Source organism: Columba livia, chromosome 23, assembly GCF_036013475.1.
Source record: "Columba livia isolate bColLiv1 breed racing homer chromosome 23, bColLiv1.pat.W.v2, whole genome shotgun sequence".
Classification (NCBI taxonomy): domain Eukaryota; kingdom Metazoa; phylum Chordata; class Aves; order Columbiformes; family Columbidae; genus Columba; species Columba livia.
In genome coordinates, this window is record NC_088624.1 from 5,451,487 (window position 1) to 5,463,250 (window position 11,764).

At 51.2% G+C, this 11,764-nt stretch overlaps 2 protein-coding genes across 4 annotated transcripts; one reads left to right on the forward strand and one right to left on the reverse strand.

Moving 5' to 3' along the window:
* The first annotated feature begins 1,075 nt into the window (after positions 1–1,075).
* On the forward strand, positions 1,076–6,164 carry LOC106145915 (feather keratin Cos1-2). 3 transcript variants are annotated; one of them, XM_065039940.1, is made up of 2 exons: positions 1,076–1,240; positions 5,521–6,164. In XM_065039940.1, the coding sequence occupies exons 1-2, from the start codon at positions 1,091–1,093 to the stop codon at positions 5,845–5,847; spliced, it is 477 nt and encodes a 158-aa protein (XP_064896012.1). In that variant the 5' UTR covers positions 1,076–1,090; the 3' UTR covers positions 5,848–6,164. The 3 variants fall into 3 exon arrangements, with proteins under 3 accessions (XP_064896012.1, XP_013225565.2, XP_064896013.1); XM_013370111.3 differs by lacking the exon at positions 5,521–6,164 and adding an exon at positions 1,530–2,967; XM_065039941.1 differs by lacking the exon at positions 1,076–1,240 and adding an exon at positions 5,071–5,224.
* Positions 6,165–8,595: 2,431 nt separating this feature from the next.
* On the reverse strand, positions 8,596–9,693 carry LOC135576205 (feather keratin Cos2-2-like). The gene is made up of 2 exons (XM_065039954.1): positions 9,538–9,693; positions 8,596–9,240 (listed from the first exon to the last, which is right to left on the reverse strand). The coding sequence occupies exon 2, from the start codon at positions 9,217–9,219 to the stop codon at positions 8,914–8,916; it is 306 nt and encodes a 101-aa protein (XP_064896026.1). The 5' UTR covers positions 9,220–9,240; positions 9,538–9,693; the 3' UTR covers positions 8,596–8,913.
* Between the last annotated feature and the right edge of the window lie 2,071 nt (positions 9,694–11,764).

An 11,764-nucleotide genomic window follows, 5' to 3' on the forward strand; every position in this document is an offset into this window, starting at 1 on the left:
GAGTGTTTGTGGCTTTCCCTACTACACACGTCCCTGCATTCTCAGACACAGCTGATGGGCCCTCCGACTCAGTTCTTTTATAGGGATGTGGTGCTTGAAAAGCAAAGGAGTTTGACTGAAAACTCTTGGACGCTCCCTAATGCACCCAGAGATTAGGCCCTCCATCTCACAGCAGAGCTACACCTGGACCCCGGTCTAATGCGCATTTGATCAGAGCTACACAGCTACTGCCTCACTCAGCACCAGGCTGGCCAGCTGCTCTCTGAGAACCTCTCTGCCAGGACAAAAGCACCACCACTCAGCTGCAGATGGGCTCCTTTTGTCAAAGGCAGCCTGCTGCTCTACGCTGCTCTTGGACACACCAGGGAAGAGTCACCTGCTACAACATGCACGTGTCTTCATGATGAGGGTCATAGAGGTACAGAGGGACACAAGTGTGCTCGTGTAGGTCTGCATCGAACCATGCAATGCTCTGTATGCTCACAGAAAGCCAGAAAACCATCAGCAAATGGGTACTTTGTTGAGGACATGCTGGAGACCACTGTGCTAGAAAAGGATTCAAGTTCCAAAGGGAAAACCAGGCCCCAGACAATCTCCTGGCATTTCCTGAGGACCTGCAGAGAGTGCAAGGAGAGGGCATAAGGCAAAGGAGCCCAGCAAAATCATCCTGAGAGCACTGTTAGTGTCGTGATAGTGTCAGACACTCCCAGCAGAGGCCTGCCTGCATCCAGCAATGAACAACCATCGGAAAGGTGGAGGAAACAAGAGAAAAGGATATGGCATGTTGTCCCAAATGTCAGTCCTTGGTCACCGGATGGGAAACATTACAGTGTTGCCCTTTTCCGGACAACTTTGCCGCAAAGGAGCCCACAGTAATGACCCAGCTGAAAATCACCTACCTGCACAGGATGCCACCAGCACTTGGCCTGAGTCTTCTGCCCATGCTGACATCTGTCTACCCTGGAAATCCTCAGGCCTTTCATCCTGGCACTTACAGAAAAAGCCTTCATATGGGAAAGCACATGGCAGAAAACAGGAAATGAAAAGGCGGCAGTGCACAAAATCAGGACACAGCCCATGCCATTAGCCGATGTGTTTTACATTCATCATGAGCTTGTCAGAAAATTATTGCTTCCACAAAGGGTGCCTGAGCCTGAGGCAGTGCAGGACTCCTATAAATGGCAGCCCAACTCCCTGCTCTCTCATCCACTTCTCTCGCTTCATTCTCCTTGGGCATCAGGTGAGTGTGATGCCTCTTGTCCTCCTGCTTCAGGATCCGGTGTGTTTTTTCAATGTGTGTCTCAGCTGATAGGGTCTGTCCTTGCCCTGGCTTGGGAGCTGATTCTCATGGGAGGGGGAAGGGGAGAGAAGGTCTTCTGTTGAGAGAGGCAGGGACTTAGTGGAGGTGGCTGCTGGGATTTGAGGCGGGCAGCGTATGCTGGTCCAGGAGGTGCCTTGTGCCCGCTGTGGTTGGGTGCAGTGCTGCTTTTCATGTGCACGTCATGCTCTGTTTCTTCCTGTCCTCTCAGGTGAGCCTCTGTCCCAGAGACATGTCCTGCTGCAACCCATGCGTGCCCTGCCAGCCCTGTGGCCCGACCCCACTGGCCAACAGCTGCAATGAGCCCTGTGTCAGGCAGTGCCAGAGCTCCACCATCGCCATCCAGCCCTCCCCGGTGGTGGTGACCCTGCCCGGCCCCATCCTCAGCTCCTTCCCACAGAACACCGTTGTGGGCTCCTCCACCTCCGCTGCTGTTGGCAGCATCCTCAGCTGTGAGGGAGTGCCCATCAACTCTGGAGGCTTTGACCTCTCCTGCATTACCAGCCGCTACTGTGGCAGCAGATGCCGACCCTGCTAAAGCTGCTGGCAATGTCCTTGGGCAAGAACCTCTCAAGACCTTGGAACATGGTCCTTGAAAGGAGGTAGAGCTTCATGGCATTGCATTCAGAGCTCTGAACTCGTTTCCTTCTTCGACTCATGTCTCTCTGTTGCTTTTGCCGATTCTGTCTCCCAAGGGCAGTGTGGCAGGGACCTGTTTTTGATCCCTCCCTCTGCAGGGAGGCAGACTGACACTCTGCAGGACCACCAGATCCCTTTCCACAGAGCTGCTCCCCAGCCAGATAGCTCCCAGCCTGTGCTGGGATTATGTTTTCCCATGGGCAGCGCCTTACACTTGGCTGAGATAATTCCCGAGTTGGGATTTGTATCAGCCACACTCAGGCCACATAATGGAGTCCCCACTTGCTGTGAATCTAATGACCGTAAGGTCCACCGCAGCCCCGGGACAGCACTGAGTGTTCAAAGGCTCATTTTCTGGCCATTATTCTGTCATGATTGCACAGAGGGTGACTGGGCAGTTGGCTTGCATGACAGGGTCTTCCCAGCAGTGCAGTCCCTGGTCGTTGGAGAGCTGTCCTGCAGGAAACCCTGCACACCCCTGGGAACCCCATGGACACACCAAAGTGCAGGGCTGTGCCCTCATGATAGGACACCTCTCCCCCCACCAAGCTCTGCAGTACCAGTGTTGGTGGTTTTACTGGGAGGAAAAGTACTGGTCCTCAACCCAGGAAGACAAGCCCCCCCGCATGCTGCCATGGGCCTACTCTGCCCTGGGGCCCAGGTAATGGACCCCAGCATGGAGCATCTCCATGCACATGGGAGCTGTTGCCTTGAAGACCTAGGCAATCAAGACAGTCCTCTGGATACATGCATCTGCCACTCTAGATGGAAGTCTCATATGGACCTGCTGACTCACACTTTGGGGGTTCTCATTTCTCTTGATCGTGACTGTGCTTCTAGAGAAGAAGATCGAAGGTTCATGTCCCTCTTTGCTATTCCCTGCCTGCAGAGTATGTCTTTTACAGTGAAGAAATCTTGGAAATTAAGAGGACAATAGCCACGCACTATCCTATTTTCTCAGAAAAACAAAAAGTGTATCTCAATTGCAATAAACTCTTTTGGAATGAGGATTTTCTTGTGATGACAGTGGTGCAGTAGAGTGGATGGCATATTGTGACATCACGATTGAAGGGCATTACTGGGAGGGACAGGGAATCATAGAATATCGAATAGTGGAAGTGACCTTGAATGATCACCTGGTCCAATCTTTCATGGGAAAGAGAGACAAGATGAGATTGGCTACCACCCTGTCCAAACACATAGTGGAAACTTGTGGTGATGGGAACTCTACCACATCCCAGGGAGGTCATACCAGTGAAGGATTGGTCTTACTGTAGAAAAGGTATTTCTTATGTCAAACTGAAACCTCCCCATTGACGCTTGGACTCATTGGCGCTTGTCTTCTCCATGTGGCTCCTTTGAATGAGAGAGCTGCCATCCTCTTTGTCGATATTATTTAAGTACTAGAATATGTTGAGGAGGTCTGCCCAAGCCTTCTGTTCATCCAGCAGAAAAACACCTATCTCCTTCAGCCTTTCCTCAGAGAACAGGACCACTCTGGTCTTCTACCCACACTGGTGCATCCTTGCTCTGGACATCCTGGGAATTCTCAGCCCAGTACTCAAAAGAAGCATACAGTCATGACATAACCACTTAATACATATGCAGTACAGAGGGAAAGAACAGCAGGTGCCATGTCATTATCTCAGATGTCTCCATTCAGTAGGAGCATTCAGGAAAATCGTGGTTTTCTCCTCCCCCTTCTCATATAGGATGGGATCCAGTCTTCAAGGACAATTAAAGTTGTATCAGCTCCTCGGTTCTTTGCTGGTGCTCTGAGATCATAGTCATTCAATATGGCAAAGGAGAGGCAGTTTATCATTGAGAGAGGATGATGGTGAGCTGATGTCACTTTGTGGCTACAGGCCAGGCAGGAGGATCTCTGGGCCTGGCTCCTAACAGAGGGACCCTGCTGGGCTCAGTCAAATAAGCTCTTGTTGCCCCTGCACAGCATCCTCCTCCCTACCCAGCAGGTGCCTTTGCTGTCTAACCTTAAGTAAGGTCACAAGGTGATTCACTTCTCATTTTTTTCCATCCCAGCTCACATGGGCTGCCCTAGGCAATGACACAGTTAGGAGGATTTTAACGTGAAATCAGCGGTGTCTTGTTGTCCCAACTCTCTCTCTGGTCAAGACAAGAACAATGTTGTTACTCTACAGTGCCCATGGTCATATCAGGCGAGAGTCTCCAGCTGTGATCTCCACATGCCCGCATGATGAGGGTCACACAGGCACAGACTGAGACAGGTGTGCAGGATTCTCGGCCTTTTTCCCTGTTTGTAAAGCAAGAAAGAGAGGGTGCAGGAGGCAGAGACTGCATTTCAGTTCCCTGAGCATCTCTCTGCCAGGACAAAGGCACCACCATGCAGCTGCAAACGGGCTCCAACTGGCAAGGGCAACCTGCTGCTCTACGGTGTCCATGGTCAAATCAGGGGAGAGTCCCCAGCTGTGATCTCCACATGCCCGCATGATGAGGGTCACAGAGGTACGGACTGAGACAGGTGTGCTCACGCAGGCCTGCGTGGAACCATGCAAAAATCTGTACACTCACAGAAAGCCGAGGAAACATCAGCAAGTGGAGACTCTGCTGAGGAGATATTGGGGACCACAGTGGCAGTATTCAAGTATTCCAGGTAAAACCAGGCCCCAAACATGATCCTGTCATTCCCTGAGGACCTGCAGAGAGTGCACAGAGAGGACATGAGGTAAAGGAGCCCAGCAAAATCATACTGAAAGCAGGATTAATGTTGCTATAGTGTCAGACACTCCCACCAGAGACCCACAAGTGTGCAACAAGGAGCAACTGTGAAGAAGGTGACAGGAGCAACAGAAAAGGATAAGTCTTGTTGTCCCAAATGGCAGTCCTTGAGCACCAGATGGGAAACATAAGAGCATTGCCCACTTCCAGAAAACCTTGCCACAAAGAAACCCACAGGAATGACCCAGGTACAGATCATCTGCCTGCACAGGTTGCCACCAGAACTTCGGCTAAAACTTATGCCTATGCCTTTCATCCTGGCATTAATAGAAAACTTCATATGGGAAAGAACGTGCAAAATGCCAGGAAATGAAAAGGTGGCAGTGCAGGAAACTAGGACAGAGCCCATATCATTAGCTGGTGTATTTTGCATTCACCATGAGCTTGTCAGAAAATTATTGCTTCCACAAAAGGTGCCTGGGCCTGAGGCAGTGCAGGACTCCTATAAAAGGCAGCCCAACGCTCTGCTCTCTCATCCACTTCTCCTGCCTCCTTCTCCTGGGGAATCAGGTGAGTGTGAAGCCTCTTCTTGTCCTGCTTCTGGATCAAGGGTCTTTCCTCTATGTGTGTCTCAGCTGACGGGGTCAGTCCTGGCCGTGAGATGGGAGCTTTTTCCCATGGGAGAAGGAAGGGGATAGAAGGTATTCTGCAGAGTGGTGCTGGGACTTCATGATGGTGGCTCCTGGGATTTGATCTGGGCAGCATATGTTAGGCCAGGAGGTGCCTTGGCTCCACTGTGGTTGGGTGCAGTGCTGCTTCTCAAGAGCAACCCCTCATGCTTTATTTCCTCCTGCCCTCTCCCTCAGGTGAACCTCTGTCCCAGAGACATGTCCTGCTGCAACCCATGCGTGCCCTGCCAGCCCTGTGGCCCAACCCCACTGGCCAACAGCTGCAATGAGCCCTGTGTCAGGCAGTGCCAGAACTCCACCGTTGTCATTGAGCCCTCCCCTGTGGTGGTGACCCTGCCTGGCCCCATCCTCAGCTCCTTCCCTCAGAACACCGTTGTGGGCTCCTCCACCTCCGCTGCTGTTGGCAGCATCCTCAGCTGTGAGGGAGTTCCCATCAACTCTGGGGGCTTTGACCTCTCCTGCATTACCAGCCGCTACTGTGGCAGCAGATGCCGACCCTGCTAAAGACGCTGGCAACATCCTCAGGCAGGAAACTCCGAAGACCTTTGAGCACGGTTCTTGAAAGGAGATAAGTCTCAATGACATTGCATTCAGAGCTTTAATCTGTTGCTTACTTCTTCAACTCTCATCTCTCATTCTTTCCCCTGCTGATTCTGTCTCCAAGGCCTGCCTAGGGGGGACATGTTGGTCTCCTACCCTCTGCAGGTCAGGAAGACTGACACCCTGCCAGAGTTTCACTGCATCCTTGGGGGTGCCCGTGGTGCTCCCTGTGAACCACCTCCATTTCTTCTTGACACTCATTAAAGTTGTACTGCATCCAAGCCTGGACATTTGAGTTTCCCTTTGTTCTGAGGCAACTCTTCCAGTCAGCTGAGGGTAAACAGTGGCAGAACGGGAGGGTGGGACTCCCTGCAGCAGATTTTATTTTGTGCCCTTTCTCTTGCATCTGAGAAAACATTCATGGCTAATCCATAGCCAATGGCCTTAAGTGATGAAATGGCTCCAAAGGGTGGCAGGAGTGGGGCTGGGAAACAGCAATACCTGGGGAGAGCCTACAGCCTCATCTCTCTCATTCCCCCCCCTCCATTACCTGACCTAGTGTACATGACCAACACACATGGGCACAAGTCGATACGTACCTCATATATTCCTTCAGCACCTGGCAGGGCCCTGCTGCTCTCCAGACATGCATCTGCACCACCATCATAGAATACCAGGATGAAACAGACAAAAAGGATGTCCTGGACCAACCTTTCTTGGCAAAAGCACCGGCTAGACAAGATGGTCCAGTACCGTGTTTAACTGCATTGTATAGGTGTCCAAAGTTTCAGAATCCAGCACTTCCCCAGAGACAGTATTCCAGTGTGTGCTTGTTCTCATCATGAATAATATTGCTCTGGTGTTCAGTCAGATTCCTCCCAGGAGTGGCTTGCACCTATTACCCATCGTTTCTTCCATGTGACTGCTTGCAGAAAGGGAGTCTCCATTTTCTTTCTAGGCACCCTTGAAATACTGGAGCATGGTGCTGAGTTCCCCACTAAGCTTCTCAAAACTGAACATATCTAATTCTTTCAGCCTTTCCTTATGCTGCAGATTCTTATTCCGTTGATCGTCTTTGTGACCCTTCTCTGTTTAGTGCAGTCCTTAGCAGCTGTAGAGCTGTCCTGCAAGAGACCCTGCTCACCCCTGGGAACCACATGGGCACACCAAAGTGCAGGGCTGTGCCCTCATGGTAGGACATCTCTCCCCACATGAGGCCCTGCAGTAAACAGCACCAGTCTCGGTGGTTACACCGTGAGGAAAACTACTTGTTTTAAGCCCAGGAAGCCAAGCCAAGCCAAGTACATGGTGCCATGGACCCACTCTGCCCTGGGGCCCAGGCAATGGACCCCAGCATGGAGTGCCTCAACGCACAAAGAGAGCTGTCACCTACAAGACCTGGACGATCAAGACACTCTTGTGGGTACATGTATCTGCCACTCTAGATGGAAGTCTCTTATGGACTTGCTGACTCATCTTTGGGGGTTCTCATTTCTCTTTGTGATGACAGTGGTGCAGTAGAGTGGATGGCATATTGTGACATCACGATTGAAGGGTTCCACTGGGAGGGAAGTGACCTTGAATGATCACCTGGTCCAGTCTTTCACGGGAAAGAGAGACAAGATGAGATTATCTACCACCCTGTCCAGTCACATCCCAATGCCCATGCTGCCAGGGATTGCAAGAAGCAGATATTCTCCTTCACGGGAGTGTTGCAACAGAGAAGTTTGCATATGGTGACATTACAATTAAAGGACATGACTGAGAGGATCAAACATGAAAATGACTGTGTCACCCAGCAGACAACACAAACTGTTTTACTCAAGGCAAGGAAAATCTACATCATTTTTGACACAACAGTGGCGGTGTATCAGGTCTTCACCAAGGAAATATGAGGAGGAAGAAGAACGGAGGTCATTTTCCACCAGGGTTGAGAAGATACGTGGAGAAGACAATGGCACATGGGGCCATGTGCCCACCCTGGGAGGGATGGGAAGCCCAGGGGAATGAGATCAGTTACAGGTGTCTTGTTCTCCTTTGCCATGGTCCAGTACCTGACCAGAAGGAATCAGAACCCAGATAAGAGTGAAGGAGCAAAGCTGCGGTGGGTTAAATCTACTATTTTGGTTGCTGCCAGAGGGACAAACCACCTTTGTTCCTGACTGAGAGAACCCGCTTACCCCAGATAAAGGTCTGACCATACCAGGGTGAGGTGTAGATATGGACCAGAGCAGAAAGGACCTGACAGAGTTCTGACCAACACTACTGCTCTGCTGGAACTCACCATTGCCGGGGAATGGCGGATTCCCGCTGCACGTAGTTGGGTGTGTGACAGTTCCTGGGTGCATTGGTTTCTTAATTGCCTCATTCTTAATTGCTTATTTTAAGTGGCAAAAGTCCCTTTTAGGTCTAATGCAGACTGTTGCCGGAGAATACATCAGGTGTGACTGGCAAGAGCAGAGAATGTTGCTTAAGAAATGCCTATGTCTTTGCCAAGGAGAGCTAAGCAAATAGACTGTCAAAGTCATTAAGTTGACTGTCCCTCAAGAGCAACTCCAGTCAGTTGAACTATGAAAACTTGAAACTGATTTACTGTGGTGTCAAGTGACAAATTTCCACTGCAGGGAGTCCCACCTTCCCTTTGATCCCTATTTTTCCCTGAGCAAAATGGAAGTGTTCTCTGTGAGCAGAAGAGGACTCGGAGACTCAGGATTAGATGCAAGACAACTTTAATGAGTTTCAAGAAGAAAAGGAAGCGGTTCACAGGGAGCACCATGGACACACACAAGGATGTGGCGAAACTCCTGCCGGGAGTCAGTCTGCCTGCCCTGGAGAGGGAGGGAGACCAACAGGTCACAGCTAGGCTGGCCTTGGGAGACAGAATAAACAGAGGAAAGAGTAAGAGACTTCACTGGAAGAAGGAAACAGTGGTTCAAAGCTCTGAATCCAAAACCATGGATCTCTATCTCCTTTCAAGGACCATGTTCCAAGGTTTTGGGAGTTTCATGGCAAAAGTACTTGCCAGCATATTTAGCAGGGGCGACATCTGCTGCCACAGTAGCGGCTGGTAATGCAGGAGAGGTCAAAGCCCCCAGAGTTGATGGGAACTCCCTCAGAGCTGAGGATGCTGCCAACAGCGGCAGAGGTGGAGGAGCCCACAACGGTGTTCTGTGGGAAGGAGCTGAGGATGGGGCCGGGCAGGGTCACAATCACTGCAGAGGGCTGGATGACAACATTGGAGCTCTGGCACTGCCTGACACAGGGCTCATTGCAGCTGTTGGCCAGCGGGGTCGGGCCGCAGGGCTGGCAGGGCAGGCACGGGTTGCAGCAGGACATGTCTCTGGGTCAGAAGGTCACCTGGAAGAGAGGGTAGGAGGAAACAGAGCGTGTGAGGTTGATCATGAGAAGCAGCACTGCATCCAACCACAGAGGACACAAGGCACCTCCTGGCCCAACATACACTGCCCATGTCAAATTCCAGGAGCCACCTCCACTATGTCCAAGCACCTCTCTGCAGAAGACCTTCTATCCCCCTTCTCTCTCCCATGGAAAATGTCTCTCACCCCAGGGCCAGAACAGACCCTGTCAGCTGAGACACACATAGAGGAAAGACCCTTGATCCAGAAGCAGGACAAGAAGAGGCTTCACACTCACCTGATTCCCCAGGAGAAGGAGGCGAGAGAAGTGGATGAGAGAGCAGAGCGTTGGGCTGCCTTTTATAGGAGTCCTGCACTGCCTCAGGCCCAGGCTCCCTTTGTGGAAGTAATAATTTTCTGACAAGCTCATGGTGAATGTAAAACACACCAGCTAATGGTATGGGCTGTGACCTGGTTTCCTGCACTGCCGCGTTTTCATTTCCTGGCATCTGCTACGTACTTTCCTATATGAAATTTTATTCTGTGAGTGTCGGGATTAAAGGCCTGAGGATTTCCAGGTTGGACTCATGTCACTATGTATATCTTTTTAGTTCATGCCCATTGCCTCGCAGATGCTTCTTTTGAAGATCGGATGAGAAATCCTGGGATTTCCGGGGCAAGGATGAATCATTGTGTTCAGAAGACAGGCACTAAGAGCCAGAGGGGTGCAGTGGAGGCAGGCGGTGTCAGCCTGGGGAACTCTGGTGGGTTATTTTGTATGGTCTTACTGACAGGAAGGGTCCCAGCTGCTCCAAGCCCTGCAGTCCTTGACTTTTCCCAAGGACTCCTGTGACTGTGTGCAATGACCTCTCTCATTTTCTCCTGGCTCTCTCCACCAGTCATTGGCTGTCATATTCCTGGGCAGGTGGGCTGCAACTCATGTTTCCATCTCTCTTTCACCCTAAGCTGCCCTCAGGAGGAAATCGCAGCCTCTTTGGCCTTCTCCTCTCTCTGGGCAGTCCATGGATCCCTGAGACTAATCAAGAAATGCTGCCCGTGCATCTGCCCTGCTTAGAGTGCCCCATCCCTGCTGTGGAGGGGGTGTCCCCCGCAGCTCCTCAGTCACATCCATGGCTATGTGCTGATCTGCAATAATGCACCTATTAGCATGATTGTGTACCAGTCTGTTTGATTCCCTACATGCACATCCATGTGCTTGTCTGCCTGGCCGTGCACACACCTGTGTGCCTCTGGTGAGACCGTGTTTCTCTTTGCCTGTACAATTCTTTGCGTGTCTCTGGCCTCATGCATATTTGCTTGCGTCTGTGCATCTCTGAGATTCCTGTTGCACACGTGAGCACGTTGGATACGTGTTTAGTGCATGTGTGTGTGTACATAGTTGTGCCTGACCATTCCGAGTCCCACACTGACACCCCTCTGTGTCAGTACCAGGCACTGACTCTGTCTCAGCCCCTCATGTAAGAGGTCAGGGACAGTGCCACAGCCCTTTGGTCTCACTGAGGAGAAAGCCCAACCCTGGACAACTCATTTTGTCTTGGCTCTAGGCAGCTTCAAAGGGCTGAGCTGTTTGCCAGGGTCTTTGCATCTGGCTCTTGTAAATGCTTTGGTGATACAGGATTCACCTGGCTCTGTGAATGAGGCTTGTCCATAGCCAGGAGCTATGGGAAAAAGATTGAGAGCCTGGGGAGGCTGAGAGGAGGAAGATGGTGAACATGAGGCCTGTAGCCAACGGCACCAGTAAAGAGCACCAGCGCTGGACAGAGCCAAGCATCCCAAGTGCCAGCAATACTAGATAAGTCCAGCAGTGCTGTAAGGTCTCTTTCCAAGCCTCTAATGAGACACTGACTCCAAACTGTTCTTAGAAACTATTTGGCTGTGGCTGAGATGCAGGAGATGTAGCTTCTGGGTCCTATGGCCTGGAGAAGGAGAGTGGGATTCAAACACCAGCTAACATCACCACACGGAGGAAAGCAGCCAGTCGCCAGAGAAGGAGACTCCACAACCTCTCTGGGCAGCCTGTTCCTGTGCTCTGTCACCCTAGAGGAAGTTACTCCTCTAGTTCAGACGGAAGCTCCTGTGCTTCAGCCTGTGCCCGTTGCTCATCATCCTATCACTGGCCAGCCCTGAAAGGATTCTGGTACCATCATTTTGACATCCACTCTTAAGATACTTGTAAACATTGATAAGATCACCTCTCAGCCTTCTCTTCTCCAGGCTGAACTGACACAGCTGTCTCAGTCTCTCCTCTTAAGGAAGATGCTCTAGGCTCTGATTGTCTTCCTAGCCTGCTGCTGGACTCCATCCAGTAACTCCTTGTCCTGCTTAAACCGGAGGCCCAGAACTGGGTGCTTTTCCTTAAATGCAGGCATTCTGACCCACACCACAGTGCCTTTCCTCCTCCCCAAATGATGGAGAGAAAGACCTTCCTTAGGGTCCTCAGAGTGTTCTGGGAGATGGCGCATGTCCTGCATAAGACACCTTTCAGCAGTAGACAGAAGAGGCTG